Source organism: Elephas maximus (genome assembly GCF_024166365.1).
Source record: "Elephas maximus indicus isolate mEleMax1 chromosome Y unlocalized genomic scaffold, mEleMax1 primary haplotype SUPER_Y_unloc_1, whole genome shotgun sequence".
Classification (NCBI taxonomy): Eukaryota; Metazoa; Chordata; class Mammalia; order Proboscidea; family Elephantidae; genus Elephas; species Elephas maximus.
The window spans coordinates 3491317-3509125 of record NW_026060237.1 but is presented as its reverse complement, the minus strand read 5'-3'; the positions used below and the strand labels follow the sequence as shown (position 1 = coordinate 3509125).

Here is a 17809-nt window from a genome sequence, read left to right as displayed (position 1 = left end):
TGGCCGTCACTGATTGGTTGCCTTTGGTGACGTCACCAGTGGCGCGACAAGGTCCGTTCCCGCCAAGTAAGGAGAGTCTCTCCAGAGAGACCTGCTGGCACCCAACGTCGCTCTCCACGAGCAGAGAATTCTCAGAAGAGGGAACGACCAGGGCCAAGTGCGTCTACTGTCCCCGGGAGGTCTCCTCCCCCAGCCCCCTGACACCTGCCCCAGCGGCCACCAGACCCCATGGCGAGTGAGGCGCGGCCTGGGGAAGGCAGGGCTGCCCGGGGAGGTTGGGAGGACAGCGGCCTGCGAAGTGGCCCTTTAAAAAGACGGTACCCGGGGTGTCCCGGGGAGCAGCCCCCGGAGAGCTGTAGCGCCAAGATGGGGCAGGCCGCAGCGGGTGCGCGGTCGCAGGCGCAGGACGAGACGCCTGAGGAGGCCGCCATCTTATGTGAGGTGCTGGTAGAGGAGAGCGGGGCCTGGGGGGGGAGAGCGGAGGCGCAGAAGCAGGAGGTGGTTGTGGTGGAGGACGTAATTGAGGAGGTGGAGGTCGTGACCGTGGGGGACGAGGAAGAACAGGAACAGGCGGAGGAGCAGGAGCAGCGCGAACAGCCCCAGGCCGAGCAGGCCCAGTCTTCGCCTGGACCCTTCAGCACCCAGCGCTTCCTGGAGGCCTTGGAGGCTCTGGAGGCCCTTCAAATGGAGATAGGGCCTATGAACGCCAAGGCCAACAGGGACTACTTTCGCCTGAGGAGTAAGCTGGTGCAGAGTTGCAAGCCGCACCTGGACCGCAGAAGCGCAATCATCCAGGGCATCCCAGGGTTCTGGGTCAAAGCAGTATCCTTTCAGTGGGAGCTCCGACGGGTGGGAGGTGAATGAGGGAAGAGGGTTAAAAGAGCAGAAAGGTGGGCGGGGAGGGTGCTTGGTGTCCAGAGGGGACACAGGTAGTGGAATAGAGCCAGGGCAGCATCTACACTAAGAGAACCCTGAGGCGGGGACTGCAGGTAAATCTTTTGGCCCTGTCCTGAGCAGGGCAAACCTTCCCGGGGACTAGGACCAGAGGCCACAGGGAGCATAAGAATACCTTTGAGGACCTGAATGTCCATGCCAACCAGTCACTAAAAAACAAAAACAAAAAAACTGTCGGGGAGTCGATTCTTACACATAGGAGCCCTAGAGGACAGAGTAGAGCTGCCCCATAAAGCTTTCAAGGAGCGCCTGGTGGATTGGAACTGCCAGCCCTTTGGTTAGCAGCCCTAGCCCTTAACCACCCCACCGCCAAGTTTTGTAGTCAGCCACTACCAGTTTCTCATCTCCAAAAGGTGAAGTTCTTCTTACTCAGGTTTTCTTTGCTGAGCAGCTGTTGTTGTTTACACGACCGTAGCACCCCACCCCAGAACACACCAGCCAGCTCCAGCCTCTGCATCCACAGCCCCCTCTCCACAGCCACCACATATGTGCCCTCTCATTGCCTCATAGGAATCTGTCAGAGCTTCATACAGAGCCAAGCACCCATGGATAGTGTCTGGGGCTCATCTAGGACACATGGTATCAAGGGTTTGCCCCCAGCATCCTGACATTACCAGAGGCAGCCACAGCAGAGCCAGGACACCCCACATGCAAACGATAGCAGTGTCAGGCTAGATCACAGCACATAGACAGGTATCAGGAGTCTCAGGAGACAGACTATGTGTGAGCCTGCAGATAGCTTCACATGAGCACAAAGGCCAGGGCAACTCTAGGCCCCAAGATGCATATGATGGTGGACTGCTGTTGAAGGGGAGTGTGGGTGGGTGTGGCAATGACACGAGGTCTGGGAGACTGCCTGCCTCGGCCACTGGTTGCTGGCCAGGTGTGTGCATCTGTTGTGACCTCTTCTGTGCCTGGCCTTGGAAAGCTCCTTGACCCCCTACAGATTGCGAACCACCCCCAGATGTCAGCCTTGATCAGTGAGAAAGATGAAGACATGCTCAGCTACCTGATTAATTTAGAGGTTAGACCCAGAGCTCAACTGGGGAAGGGGAACTAGAAAGGATTCATCCATAGAAACAGGCATGGGCTAGTCTCCCCAGAAGGGGAACTCATCTAAAAAAGACATCTCCCTTCCTCGTCTACTTATTTTTCCCAGGTGGAGAATTTCATCCATCCCAATAATGGCTGCAAAATCACATTTTTCTTTCGGAGGAACCCCTATTTTCGGAATGAAGTGATCATTAAGGGATATGACGTTACCATCACTGGTAAGAATTGGCTCCCTTGATGAATGGAGAGAGTGTCAGAGGTGTTTTGTAGGCCAACATGATCTAGGCCTTTCCCTCCATTCCTGTATTTCCCCAGGATATACGGCATTTTATTCCACTCCGATCCAGTGGTTCCAGAATTATGAATGTGAGGCTCACAGCCGCAGGCATCACAACACCAGTGTTAACTTCTTCAACTGGTTCTCTCTTCCGGACTTCTCAGGGTATAACAGGATTACTGAGGTACGTCTCTGTAGATAAGGTGAGAAATGGCCTCCATGTGTTCCCAGCTACTTTGGAAATGAGTGCTGACCCTGCAAGATCTTTCTCTTTGCACTACCAGATCATCATTGAGGACCTATGGATTAATCCCCTGAAGTACTACCTGAGGGAGGACAGAACAATGATAGGAATGGGGAGAGACCAGGTGAGGACCGTGGTACGGGCCATTGATGTGAGTGTTGTCTGGGGACCTAGGCGCATCTTCTAGAGACAGTCTGAGACAGGAACATTGGAGAAATGTAGTGCGAAATAGGCTATAGCTAGGGAAACTTAATCTCAGAAGTATAACTGCCCGTGGACACTCAGAATTAAGGATGCATTATTGAAACTTAACCACAGGAAGGAGTATGTCTCCTCATGGCGTCGCTCAGACAGGAATAAGGATGCATTATTAACGTGTCTCTGGACTATCATATCATGGGTATAAAAGCACACTCACCCCCCCACCTCTGAAAGTCTGGCTCATGCTCAGGTCTTTCTAGCATCCTCCCACAGATATCCATAGATCTTTATCAATGAGTCATCCTTAGAATTTACGTTTCCATGAGGCAGTTGTGCAAGATTGTGGAGGATCGTTTTGAATTTATGTGGGAGGATATGTAATAGATCACAAATACAGAAAGGACAGTCCATGAGGAGTTAACACAGTATATAATATATTTCAGTGAATATATGTTGTGTGTGTGTATGTGTGTGTGTGTGCGTATGTGTCATCAAGGCCAATCCCAGCACTTGGCATGAACATGATGCTACATCAAACTTCACCTAAAGGAGGAAAAAAAAGAAAAATCCAAGAAGCCACTTTAGATTTGGAAATGAATAATCAGCATGGATCCTGTGAACAGGAGAGAAATGAAGAAGCAGTTGGATGGTAGAAGATAAAAAGACGTTGATAAACCTTGAAGGATATTGAATAATAAACAATTCCAAGTGTCTTTCTGTGTCTAAGTGTGAGTCCACGTGCTAGGTAGATGGTGACTTGAAGGAATAAAACAACTCCTGACATTGGACTTTTGAAATCACTGCTCAGGAGGTCTCAGTATATAGAGGGAGCCAGGACTATAAAGCTAGAGGGAAGGGATTCAACAAGCTTTAGGATACGAAATAAGGACACAATTCTTTCCACAGGACAGTACCAGGGAGTAGGCGGAGAAAGAGATAGCAGTTTATTGGGGCCTTAAGGTTTTTTATTGAAAAAGTGTAGGATGGGCTTAAAGAGCAGGCTCTGGCAGTCTGGTAACATTTCAGTGGTACCTCTTGGGTATATTCACGCACATTAAGGTGACAACAGGAAATTTTAAACTTCAGTTCATTGTTGAAAAAATGTTCTCCAAATTTAATGCAGAATCCTCTGGAGAGACTAATAACTAGTGTATTACTGCCCGTGTTCCAAGAAGCAGTTGGAAATTTTAGGGATAAATTCTAAGTAGGGACTAGAGGAAGGGAGAGAGGGGTAGGAGGAGGTGGTAAAGCTGGGTCTTTTATGATATCATTTAATAGGGGTGAATGACAGCCATGGCCATTGCCATATTCAAATGGTTGTAAGGCAATCACATAACCCCTCCACATCAGGGACCCTGGACTACACACAGACAAGGACATAGGAGAGCAGGAACCAGAGGGCTTACCTAAGGGAGCGGGGCAACTGACCTTTGTGTCTGGGGAAATTCTTTTCTAAGCCAGAAAAAGTCATGCTTTCTCCATTTTCTCCTTAGAAAACAAAGTTCTCTCTAACAAAAGCCAGGCAGCCATCCCTTACAAGCAAGATACCTCCACTATCTCTGAACTGAATAATGCAGTCTCCATTTGTTGTTGTTAGGTGCCCATGAATCGGTTCCTGCTTGGAGGGACCCCAGACTACAGAGTAGGACCGCTCCATAGTGTTTCCAAGGAGTGGCAGGTGCATTCAAACTACTGACCTTTTGGTTAGCAGCCCAAGGCTTAACTACTCCCCCAGTGGGACTCCAAAGTTTGTTACGCCCCACATATTCTCCACCACACCCACTTTACACTTAAACATAGAGTTTGTTTCTTTTTTTGTCCTATTGTTTTTCTAAGGTTCAACATCATACAGTGTGTGGTATTCTCATCTGATAGTGGGACTGTCCTATAAATAATTGTGCAAACACCCAGAGCCACTGTACTACCTCAGAAGTGGAAGGTAGTCCATTTTGACAGATGCATACAGCCATTCTGGTCACGATACACCTTGTTGTCAGATCCTACTCAAGATCACTCAGGACTTTTGGTGGATAACCACCAGCCCCATGCATTGCTTTTGATCTGGGAGAACAAACAGCTTTTTGGATCACCCTCTGAGACTGGATCCTGCACAATTCCAGGTAAGTTCGAGGAGTCCTGATACTAGCCAGATGGTGACCAGAGAGTTGGGCGTGACACCAAGGACTTCAGGAATATGCCACAATGCAGCCAATGCTATAAGTGGTTACTTGGGCTCCCTTATGAGCTTTTTAACAGACAATGGCACAGAGACTCAAACAAGACTGATAGATTTGTTGGTGCACACACTGGGGTTTCCCAGGAACTCCCATTTGCAGGCCAACAAGCAGAAGGGTTACACAATGGAGTCTATTATGGGCCTGCTTTAACCTTCCCTGGCAATAGAAAGAGCAAGAGAGGCAAACAGAGTCAGGCAAGAAAAAAATGAGAGATACACAGAGGGACACAGAGAAGGAACAAGTGTGCGAAATGACCAGCTTACTGTGGGACCCGAATTCTCTACCAATGATTTGGTCAGAGGACACCAAAGCTCCTCCTTGGGCTACTTTTGCTGAGGAGCGGTAGCATGGCCTATTGACTGAATCCTCTGAATTGCTGCAGTTAGGTTGTCAGATCAGGTGAGTCACTGGGACCAAAGTCCTGTCAGGTTTGAAATTTCTTCGATTCCTTCCTTCTCTCCTTTTTCTTGTTTTCTTTTGTTGCCACTCCCACCCCAAGACCTGCACTTTGCCTGTCTCTTTTTGTCTCACTCTTTTTCTTTATCCCACGCATTCTTTCTTCCTTGTCTCCCCAATGCCTCGCCGTCTGTTTCATTTCCGTGTCTCACTTCCTTCTTTCCTTGCTACCATTTCTGCTTAAGGTTCAGTCTGTTGGAGCCAGGGGCTTCAGGGTGGCCTTAGGTGGGCCCACGGAGAAGTGTGTGGGAAAAGTAGGGAGAGAAGGAGGCTAACTTCAGTGCCCCAAGGGACGTGAGGAAGAACCGTGGTTGTGGGGTGGTAGGGGTGGGTGTGGCAATGATAGGAGGTGTGGGAGACTGTCTATCCCAGCCACTGGTTGTTGGCCAGGTGGGCTTTGACGGCTGCTAGCCCTTCTCTGCCTGGCCTCTGAAAGCTCCTCGACCCCATGCAGATTATGAACCACCAAGATGTCAGCCCTGATCAGTGAGGAAGAGGAAGACAGGCTTGGCTACATGATCGATTTGGAGGCCAGGCCAGAGGTCAGGTGGGGAGGCGAGTGGGAAAGGATTCATTCAAGAAAACAGGCAAGGGCAGGGCTCCCTGAAAGGCAGGTCTCCTAAAAAGATGTTTTTTGCTGTTCCCACCTACTCCTTTCTCCCTGGTGGAAAAGCTCATCCATCCTAATAACCAATGCAAAAGCCACATTTCTCTTTCAGAGCAACCCCTATTTTCAGAATGAAGTCATCATTAAGAGTATGGCCTCAACATCACTGGTAAGAAGTGGCTTCCTTGATGGGTAGGGGAGAGTGTCACCATGACCCAGCCCCTTCCCTACATTCTCCTTTTTCTCCCAGGTGTACACCATCTAATTCCACTCTAACCCGGTAGTTTCAGGACTGTCAACATGAGGCTCAGAGCTGCAGGCATCATGACAGCAGCCTTCACTTCTTCTACTGGTTTTCTAGTCTGAACTTCTCAAGGTATATCAGGATTGCTGAGGTGGGCCTCTGTAGGTAGGGTCAGACATGGCTTTGGTATGTTCCTGGCTGCTTTAGAAATGAGGGCTGAATCTGGTGTAATCTGTCCTGTTTCTAATATCAGATCATCAGTGAGGACTTATGCATTAATTCCCTAAAGTACCACCTGAGGGAGGAAGGAAGCAGGACAGGTACTGGAGAGAATATGTGATGAGCAGGTGAGAATTTCATTCTGTTGTGCATGGAGTTGCCCTGAGGTGGGAGGGACACGAAGCCATCTATTGATCACAACATAAAAATTGGAGATTGAGTCCCTAATCAAAAACTGATCCACAAAGAAGAGCCCATGACCATAGGGCTTCATGGATGGATTCTACCAAACATTTAAAGAATTAGCACAAATTCTTCTAAGATGTTTCAGAAAACTGAAGAATTGGGATCCCTTGTCACCTTATTCCATGAGGCCAGCATTCCTCTGAAAAAAGAGCATAGAAAGACATTGCTAGTAAGTCAGGGACCAGTTTGTTTTATGCTTATGTAAATATAAAGTTATTTTGTACTAAACTTTGAATCAGTTTTAAGTGCAAATGTTTTAATGATTTCCTTTCAGAATGTATATTACTGGTGCAGAGAAATACACTGGACTTAGCTCATTTTGATATTGTGTCCTACAATTTTAACTTATTTACTGTCTCTGATGCTTTTTGTTGTTTTTTTTTTTGTGGATTTTGTAGAATTTTTTTTATCATAAGTTTATGTTATATGTGGAAGGAGATCGTTTTGCTTTTTCACTTCTGATTTGATGCCATCTGTATCTTGCTAAATTTCTCTGGCTAGAGCTCTGGGCGTACTGTTGAATACAAATGGCACAAGCAGGCGTCCTACTTTTGTTCTTGGCAGTAGTGGGGTGCTCCTAGTATTTCTGTATTGAATGCGATGCTAGTTTGGGGTTTTTAATAAATTTACTTTTGAGGTTAAGTATGCTTCTATTTCTAGTTCAAGGGTTTTCCTCATGAAAGGCTGTTGGGTTGTGTCCAGTTTGCTTCTGCACTGAGATGATGTAAATTTGCTCTTCATTCTCTCAATGTGCTGTATTATGCGTATGAATTTTTATATATTCAGCCAGCTTGTATGATGGGAATACCTTCTGTCTGAACGTGGACTATGATCCTTGTAATTATCTGCTGGATTTTGCTAGCATTCTCCTCAGGATTTTTGCGTGCATGCCCATGAAACGTATTTCTCTGTAGTTGTTTTGTTGTTTCCCTACTGGCGTATTTTTCTAGCTTTGACATCAAAGTAATGTTAGACTCATAGAATGAGATAGAAAGTGTTCTCTAAGGTGGTGCTTTTGGGAGACCTTTACTTTGCTTCCTCTCTTGGTGTTTTACTGTCTTTATCGCAGTGCAAGTTTCTAATTTTGTAACTTTTTTCTGCATTTTTTCATTTTCCTTCTTTATGGATTCACTTCAAATTATGTTAACACCTTAAGTTTAGAAAACATTCATTGTACCTTCATACCAATTTAGTGTTAGTACTATACAGTTGTCCATCTTTTGGGCATGTTGTTATTGTCACACATTACATCTGAACATAATGCAAGTCTAATACCATATGTATAATAATAGTTTTGTACAATTTACCTTAAATTATATAGGAATCAAAAGAATCATTTCAAAGGAACTACAACAAAATGGTTTTATATCTTAATTCCACTTATTATGCATAATTTATCCATACATATGTGTATTACATGTGTGTACATAAGTATATTGTTATTGTTATAAATGTACTCATGTAATTATACTTCAATATTCTCATTTTATATCAGTTATAATCTTTTCCCCACTCACTTACTTTGTGCTGCCTTCGTCCACATATTACACATGTATTAACTTTGTATATAGCATAGGTTCAACAATGCATATCATTTCATATGATTTGTTTTAAAAGAAGAGGATTAAGCGAGTCGCACATGCATTTTTTAAATATGCATTTTTAAAGTGATCTTTGTATTGAGTTACGCTTTTACTCTTTCTCATGACAGATAAGCTGGAGACAAATTCTCTCCATCTTTCTTTACCTGAAAATTTTTTAATTTGCATTCATTTTTCAAATTATGCCTTTACCAGATAAAAGGGTCCTTGGTTGACATTTTTGTTTCCTTTCATAACTTCACAGATACTGTCCCTCTGCCTTCTAGCCTCATGTCTTTCTCCTTAGAGATCATCTTTAATCCTACTGTGTTTCTGTTGTCAATGATGTATTTTTTCTTGCTGCTTTAGAGGTTTTCAGCTTGTATTTATCTTTTAGCATTTTTATTATGATACATTTATTTGTAGATCCCTGCATTTTACCTCCTGGGATATACTGGAGCTTCCTAGATGTACAGTTTTTTTTTTTTAATACATTTCTGTACTGTATAGAAATTATTCCTTTAATTCCTTCCTTTCTCCCTCCTTCCTTCCCATTGTCCTTCCCTCCCTCCCTCTTCTCACTCCTCTCCTTACGTTATTCTCATAACCCATTCAGTGATGTCCTTGATGGCGCCCCATATTTTTCTGAGACCTGGTTCATTTGTCTTCATTCTTTAGACACTGTACTTCAAATTCCATAACTTCTGTCCATCTAACTTTAAATTTTCTTGTTACTGGCAAATTGTACCCATTGCAATTGTGTAATTTCCATTTTAAAAAAGTAATTTATATCTCCTCATTAATATTCTTCGTTGACATGACATTCTCATTACACCTTTCTTTGGCTGTTCAGTCATGCTTTCCTGTAGTTCTGTGAAATTGTTCTCTGTTACAGTCAACTTTTGTTGGTTTCTCAGGCAGTTATTTTGCCTGCATTATTGCCGATATACGGGTCATACTTCTGTTTTCCTTTACATGTCTCATGATTTTCTTTCTTTTTTTCAATGAGGAGGAGCTATATGTTTTAGATAATGCTTTGTAGTAACTCTGGCTATTGTCCATTCCTCGCTGGCTTATTATTAATTGTTTGTATATTTGTTCAGTAACTGAATGGAATATTTTAGTGAAGTGTGTTCCTTACCTAAAGGTGTAAGACTCTGATGTTCCTCCTCAGGAAGCCATAAGTTTGGGTAGGTCCACAGTGACTGTGGAATGACACTTGTACTGGTAGGACTTTCTTTCACTCTTTTCCTGACAACACACCACACGCTTCAGTAAGCTCTGATTCATAGTGACCTCATATGTAAAGGAATGAAACTCCTCTTCCTGAACCATCCTCACAATAGTTGCTATATTTGAACCCATTGTTGTAGACACTGTTTTAATCAATCTCACTCAGAGTCTCCCTCTATTTTGCTGACCATCTACTTTCCCAAGTATGTTGTTCTTCTCCAGCAACTGGACCTTCCTTATGATGTGTCCAGAGTTACTGAGATGAAGTTTTGCCATGCTTGCTTCTTAGGAGAATTCTGGCTGCACCTCCTCTGATACTAATTTGTTCATTTTTCTAGAAGTCGATAGTATGTTCAACATTCTTTGCCAAACCCACAATTTGAATGCACCGGTTCCTTTTGGGTCCTCCTTTTTCATTGTTCACATTTTGTGTGTACATGAGGCAACTGAAAATAACATGGTTTGGGTCATTAGGCATCAATGTGACATTAAAGTGGCACCTATATTATTTCAGATTTAAAGAGGTTTTTTTTTTCTTTTTTTGCTTTCTCAGTGAGATACTTTGATCTTGAGTGCTGCTTAGATTGGCATTAATAGTTAATCCAAGTAGAAGGAAATCCTTGGCAAGTTCAGTTCCTTCTCTGTTTATCAGGATGTTGGTTATTGGCCCAGTTGTGAGGATTTTATTTTTCTTCATGTTCAAGTGTAATCCACACTGAAGGCTGAGGTCTTTTATGTCTGCCAGTAAATGCTTACTCATACATTTTTGACAAGCAAATTGAATCACCCGAACGTTTGTAATATGTTGATGAGTCTTCTTCCAATCCTCGTGCCACATTCTTCTTCATGTAGTACAGGTACTTTTATTATTTGCTGAGCATGCAGATTGAATAATTAAGGTGAAAGGAGGCAATTTTATCACACATGTTCTGTAGTTTTAAACCATGCAGTATCCTCATGTTCTGTTTGAACGGTGGCCTCTTGTTCCATGTGCAGGTCCCACATGAGTACAATTAAGAGTTCTGGAATTCCCATTCTCCACAATGTTAACCATATATATATATATATATTTTATGATCCACACAGCAAAATGTCCTTGCATAGTGGTTGGAACACAGGAATACCTTTTCTAATATTATCTGCATTTCTTAAGATCCATCAAACATCAGAAATCATATTCCTTGTTCCACGTCCTCTTTTGAATCCGTGTTGAACTTCTGGCAGTTCTTGGGCAAAGTACAGCTGAAGCTGTTTTGAATTATCCTCAGAAAATTTTGTCTAGGATGTAATAATAATGATATTGTTCAATAATTTTCTAATTGATCACCTTCCCTTAGAATGGAGACAAATATGGATCTATTTTACCTGGCTGGCCAGATAGCTATCTTTCAAATAGGTTGGCATAGACAAATAAAGGCTTCTTGCATTTTATTTGCTTGCTGAAATATATTAAATACTAATCCATCAATTCCTGAAGGCTTGTTTGTGTCAATTTCTTCCTTCAGTACCAGCAGTTTTTCCTCATATGCAACCTCCTGTTTGGTTAAACGTTGACTACTCCTCTTGGTACAGTGACTGTGTATTCCTGACATCATTTTTGTTGCTTCTTGTGCCATTCAGTTTTTACCCGTGGAATACTTTAATATTGCAACTCGAGTCTCCTTTTCTGTTTTTTCTTTTTAAGAAATGTGAAATGTGTTGCTTTTTTTTTTCCACTCTAGAACTTTGCATGTTTTGGAGCCCTGGTGGCTCAGCGGTAAAGACTCTACTGCTAACCCATTTCGAATCTACTAGCCACTCCTTGGAAACCATATGGAGCAGTTCTCATCTGTCCTATATGAGTAAGAATATACTCGACGGCAACAGGTTCGCACATTTCATTACACAGGAAAACCTGCAAAAGCCAGAACCTGGAAAAGACAGAAACTTTTAGAGAAGGAACACTCAAATATTTTCCACTAAGATGAACAGGAGAAAAGTGGTAAGACTGCACCTCAATGATAGAGTGGTCATAGCGGCCATCCTTTTCTCATTCCTGTTCTCAAGTGGGAGACTCTCATTCTTCTCTATTCAGTGTCATGCTGGCTGTTGGTTTTCTATAAATCACCTTATTCGTGCTCAAGAATTTCCGTTCTACACATACACTGTTGACAGTTTTTATTAGCAAAGGGTATTGTATCTTATCAAACACCTCTTCTTCATCTATTGAGATGATCATGTAGCTCCGTTACTTTGCTGTCATTGTGGTGTATTACACTGATAAATTATACAATGTTGAATTATCATTGTGTACCTGCAGTAAATCCAAATTGTTCATGTTGTATAATTCTTTTAATATGTTCCTGTTTTCTTCTCACCAGTATTTTATTCAGAATTTTTTTGTGTATATTCATGAGGGGTACTCGTCTATTTTTTTGTTTTGTTTTGTTGTTTCCTTGTCTGGCTTTGAAATCTGGGTAGTGATTCCTTTATAGAATGACGTGTGGAGTATTGCTATCTGTTCTATAGTTTAGAAGAGTTTGAGGAAGAAGGTGTTGCTTTTTCTATGAATATTTGCTAAAGTCCCCCAGTTAATTAATTTGTTCCCATGATTTCTTGTTGCTGGAAGGTTTTAGCTTCAATCTCTTTTCTCATGAGTTTGTTGAGATTTTCTACCTCTTTTTTGTTAGTTTAGGTAGGTTATGTGTTTCCAGGAATCAACCCATTTTATTTATGTTTTCAAATGTGTGGAAATACCACTTTTTATCGTGCTCCATTGTCCTTTTTTATTTCTGTTGTGTCCATTGTAATGTCTTTGGTTTCATTTCTCATTTTTATTATTTGCATCCTCTTACTTTTGTCAGTTTAGCTGAAGATTTGTAATTTTACTGATCTTTTCAAAGAATCAACTTTTGGCTTCATTGATTTTCTCTGTTGTTCTTCATTTCTCCATTTCTTTCTGATTTGATCTTTATTTATCTCAATTGAAATGTTTTTTTTTTTTTTTATCCCTGTCAAAAATTATTAGTGCCAGTGGGGTCAAGATAATGGAATAGGGAGATGCTGCCTGTGGTCCCACTTATAACAAAGACCTGAAAAAATAATTGAATTGAATATCTGTCACAATCTGGGAGCCCTGATCATCATAGATAAAGCTGAGGAGTCAGATTGAGCAACAGGGGGAAGAAGTGTCAGTCGTGATGTATCCAGAAACCTGCGGGCTAAGTCGCCAGGCATCTGCAGGCCAAATCAAACAGCAGCACTCGGGACTTGTTTCTCCATGTCAGGCAGCGGAGAGTCTGCAGAAGCCTCCAGAGCTGAGGGGAAGCAGCACTGGACCTTTGAGAGTTAAGTGCAAGTGTATAACCTACTATGTGGCATCAAAATAGCCCCACCCCCTTCAGGACTTTGACAGCAGAGAGGTACTAATTTCCACTCACCCACTCCCTCCCAGCTCTGCTCCTACACCAGATCAGGCAGTATTCAACAAATGCCACACCCCCTAAGCCAGAACTGAGGGCTACCCTCATCAAAACCAGTCTTGCAGCTTCAGAAAAAATATCGGCAAGCTTCCTAAACCTGGAACTCAGGACGGTCTTTGCCAAAACCAGTCTTGTGCTTCAAAAATAGATATAACCTGCCAAGCCAGGAACCCAGGGCAGGCACTGCCCCTTTGCCTAGGCACTGGCATAAGGTGACTCTGTGAACTTACAACACCTTTAAACCCTGCCTAGACCTGTGTATGATGATTCAACACTGCAAACCCTCATTAATGCCAAGCACCCTAAGCTGGGAACTCCAAACTATCGACCCCTAAACGAGCCTAAGGCTTTAAAAAATGCCATGCTTCCTAAGCCAGATACTCAGGCCAGTCACTGTCCCTATGCCTAGGCACTGGCATAAGGCATCCATAGACTTGTACCACCCTTCATCCCAGCCTAGACCTGCGTGGGCTGATTCAACAGTGTAGGCACTCATTAACACAGAACAACAGGGCGTGTACCTGAAGCCTATTTTTACTGCAGAAGTCAAGGGAGAGTTGCAGATTTATGACATTTGTCATCACCCTACCCATTAAAGAGGGTCCTCACCCACCCACATAAGAGTCCTGAGTGCTGGTGATATCACCCATTCCATTGAGCTATAAATGACAGGGGTCCAGGAAAAAGTGGTATCTCCCAGTCCTTATTGCCAACAGCACTGGGTACCCAAAGTCTGGTTGCACAACCCACCCACCTACACACTCTAGGGAACAAGGATGTGCCTTCCACCCAGGCACTCAGGAACAGCTGTCAGCCCTGAGCCTTGCTGAGCGTATGTGCCCCTACTGTAACCAGATGCCTGTTCCCACTCCAAACACCCTTACATATCTCTGCTCATCTAGAACTTTAGGTTAGAGCCTGCAACACGTACTTGGTGATTGATCACCTGGACACCTGAGCTGAATCTGCATAGGAAAAGTAAACAGACTCCTGAACTCACATACATAATGACAGGACCTGAAACCTTCAAAGACACCCATAACAAAAATAGCTCTCATGCCCAGCCACCTACTTGGACATATCTGACAAATCAAAAAGCTAGGACATAGTAAGCAAACATACAATAAAAAATAAATATAATAACTTATTGATGGCTCAGAGACTGGAGTCAATATCAAACCACATAAAAAGCCAGGTTAAGATGGCTCCAGAAAGTGATCAAACAAAGAATAAGCAAATCTTCCAGATCAAGAGAAAGTCTTGGAATTACCAGAGTTAGAATTCAAAAGATTACTATTCGGAGCTCTTCAAGAGATCAGGAAGGAAATCAGGCAAAACTCTGAACAACCCACGGAACGCACAGAAATAGCAATAGAGGAATTCAAGAAAGCAAGACAAGAGCAGAACAACAAATTTAACAGGCCACTAGAAACCATAGAGAGATAGCAACTAGAAATCCAAAAAATTAACAATGAAATTTCTGAATTGGACAACCCAAGAGGAGGCACAAAATTTCCCTGGTACTGTGAAAGACAAGAAGTTATCTATCCGAGAAATTTATTGGACCACACACAGAGTAGATCCCAAAAGAAAGTCACCAAATTATATTCTATTCAAACTTCCCAAAAACAAAGATAAGATAGATTATTAATAGTAGCTAGGGATAAAGAAAAAGTCACCTGCAAAGCTGAGTCAATAAGATAAAGGGCTGAATACTCAGAAGAAACAATGCAAGCAAGAAGGCAATGGGATGACATATAAAAATACTTCAAGGAAAAAGAAAAATTGTCAGCCAAGATTTTATGTACCCAGCAAAACTTTCTCTAAAATATGGTGTCAAAATTAGGGCATTTTCAAATAAACAGAAATTAAGGGAATTTGTGAAAACAAGCATTCCAAGAAACATTAAAAGGAGTTCTTTGGCTAGAGAACCAATAATATGAGACAATAACCCAAGATTAGAACACAGGACACAACAACCAGGTATCCACCCAGATAGGTTAGTTGCAAAAATAAGTCAAACTCAAAAGACTGAAAATAGGAAACAGTGACATCAATATGTAAGTGCTAACAACATTAAAACAAAAAAAGGGGGACTAAATAGTGTAGTCATAGAATTTCCATATGGAGAGAAATGTAAGGTGATATCAAGAAGTAAAAATGGGTTTAAAATTAGAAAAGTAGAGGTAAAGTTTGAAGTAATCACAAAGAAAAGTAACAAATATACTATTACAAATTTAAAAAAAGGAAAATGTAAAGAGTCAGCAAGCACAGAATAAACAATAGTGAACAAAATGAAAAGAAAATACATAAAGAAAACTGCCTCAGCACAGAATATTAACTGAAACAAAGAAACTGTCAACTCCACACACATACAGACACACACACACAAATCAAAATGATATCACTAAATTCGTATCTATCAATAATTACACTGAATGAAAATGGTTTAAATGCACCAATAAAGAGACAGAGTGGCAGAATGGATAAAAATCATGACTGTTCTATATGCTGCCTACAAGAGTCACACCTTAGACTCACAGACAAAAAAAAAAAAAAAAAAAAAGATGGAAAAAAATACGTATATCAAACACCAAAAAAGCAGGAGGGGCAATATTAATCTCTGACAAAACAGATTTTAACATAAAATCTACTACAAAAGACAAGGAAGGACCCTATATATTGCTCAAAGAGTCGCTACACTAGGAGGGCCTAACCATAATAAATATATATGCACCAATGATAGGGCGCCAAAATACGTAAAACAAAATGTAACACCATTGAAAAGAGAAACAGAAGCTCCACAATAATAGCAGGAGAATTCAACACACCACTTTTGAAGGACAAGATATCTAGAAAGAAACTCAGTAAAGACACATAAGATCTAAATGCCACAAGCGATCAGTTTGACCTGATAGATGTTTACAGAACACTCCACAAAACAGCAGCCAATTATACATTTTTTCCAATGCACATGGAACACTGTCCTGAGTAGGACACATTTCAGGCCACAAAGCAAACCTTAACAGAATCCAAAACATCAAAATATTACAAAGCATCTTTTCTGACCAAAAAGCCATAAAAGTAGAAATCAGTAACAGAAACAGCAAGGGGAAAAAAAACCAATCCATGGAAAATGAGCAACACCTAGCTCAAAAAATACTGGGTTGTAGAAGAAACCAAGGATGGAATAAAAAAATTTGTAAAATCAAATGAGAATGAAAACAAATCTTACCAGAACATTTGGGACACAGCAAAAGCACCACATAGAGGTGAATTTTTTGAGATAGGTGAAACCACAGCAGACTCAACTGAAATGAAAATACTCGGAAAAATTGTACTCCAGCAAATCTGAAAACCAAAAGGAAACAGACAAATTTTGGAAATACACATGTAACTAAATTAACACAAACCCGTGTAGAAAAACCAACTTAACCCAAAATAGGAGAGACTGAAGAGGTAATAAAATCCTCCACTACCTACCCCCTCATCTCCCCTTTCCCAGCCCCCCGGCAAAAAAAAAGCCCTGGCCCTCATGTGTGCACTGAAGAATTCTACCAAACTTTTACAAAAGAGTTAATACCAGTACTACTAAAGGTATTTCAGAACATGTAAACAGAAGAAACACTCCCAAACACATTCTATAAAGCCAGCATAACCCTGAAGCCAAAGCCAGGTAAAGACACCAGAAAAAAAGAAAATTACAGATCAATATCCCTCATAAGTATAGACACCAAAATCCTCAACAAAATTCTGGCCAATAGAATTCAACAACATATCAAAAAAATGAATCTTCATGACCGTGTGGGATTCATATCAGGTATGCAGGGTGGGCTCGACCTTAGAAAAACAATGTCATCCATCACATAAATAAAAGAACCATATGATCCTATGAAATAATGCAGAAAAGGCATTTGACAGTCTAACATACATTCCTGATTTAAAAAAAAAAAACTGTCAGCAAAATAGGAATTGAAGGGAAATTCCTTGACATAATAAAGGGCCCTTATACAAAGCCAACCACCAATATCAATCTAAATGGAGAGAGTCTAAAAACAGTCCTGCGAGAACATTAACCAGATGAGGATGCCCTTTATCAGCACTGTTATCCAACATTGTGCTGGAGGTCCTAGCCAGAGCAACAAGGCAAGAAAAAGAAATAAAGGACATCTACATTGGTAAGGAAGAAGTAAAAGTATCCCTATTCGCAGATGATATGATTTTATACACAGAAAACCTCAAAGAATCTATGAGAAAACTACTGGAACTAATAGAAGGTTTCAGCAAAGTATCAGGATTTAAGATAAACATAGGAAAATAAGTTGGATTTCTCTATAGCAACTAAGAAAACTTTTAAAAGAAAATCACCAAATGAATACCATTTACGATAGTCCCCTAAAAGATAAAGGACTTAGGAATAAACCTACCCAGAGCTGTAAACAAAGAAAACTACAAGACGCTACTGCAAGAAACCAAAGGAGACATACATCAGTGGAAAAACATACCATGCTTGTGGAGAGGAAGACTCAACATTCTGAAAATGTCCATTCTACCCAAAGCGATCTACAGATACAAGGCAATCAGGATCCACATTCTAATGGCATTTTTTATCAAGATGGAGAAACAAATCACTAACAGCATATGGAAAGAGAAGAGGACCCAGATAAGTAAAGCATTACTGAAGAAAAGGTTCAAAGTGGGAAGTCTTCCACTACCCAACTTTAGAACCTATTATACTTCCACAGTAATCAAAACAGTCTGGGACTGGTACAAGTACAGATACACAGACCAATGGAA

General features: G+C 41.7%; 1 protein-coding gene across 1 annotated transcript in view; it reads left to right on the top strand.

The window, feature by feature from the left end:
- Positions 1-228: 228 nt before the first annotated feature.
- The window catches only part of LOC126069901 (testis-specific Y-encoded protein 3-like), a 32295-nt gene continuing 14714 nt past the window's right edge, over positions 229-17809 (top strand). Inside the window, exons 1-5 of the mRNA XM_049873546.1 lie at positions 229-822; positions 1901-1978; positions 2114-2225; positions 2323-2468; positions 2569-2679. Coding sequence (XP_049729503.1) covers positions 229-822; positions 1901-1978; positions 2114-2225; positions 2323-2468; positions 2569-2679 — 1041 coding nt within the window. The remainder of the gene's footprint in view (positions 823-1900; positions 1979-2113; positions 2226-2322; positions 2469-2568; positions 2680-17809) is intronic.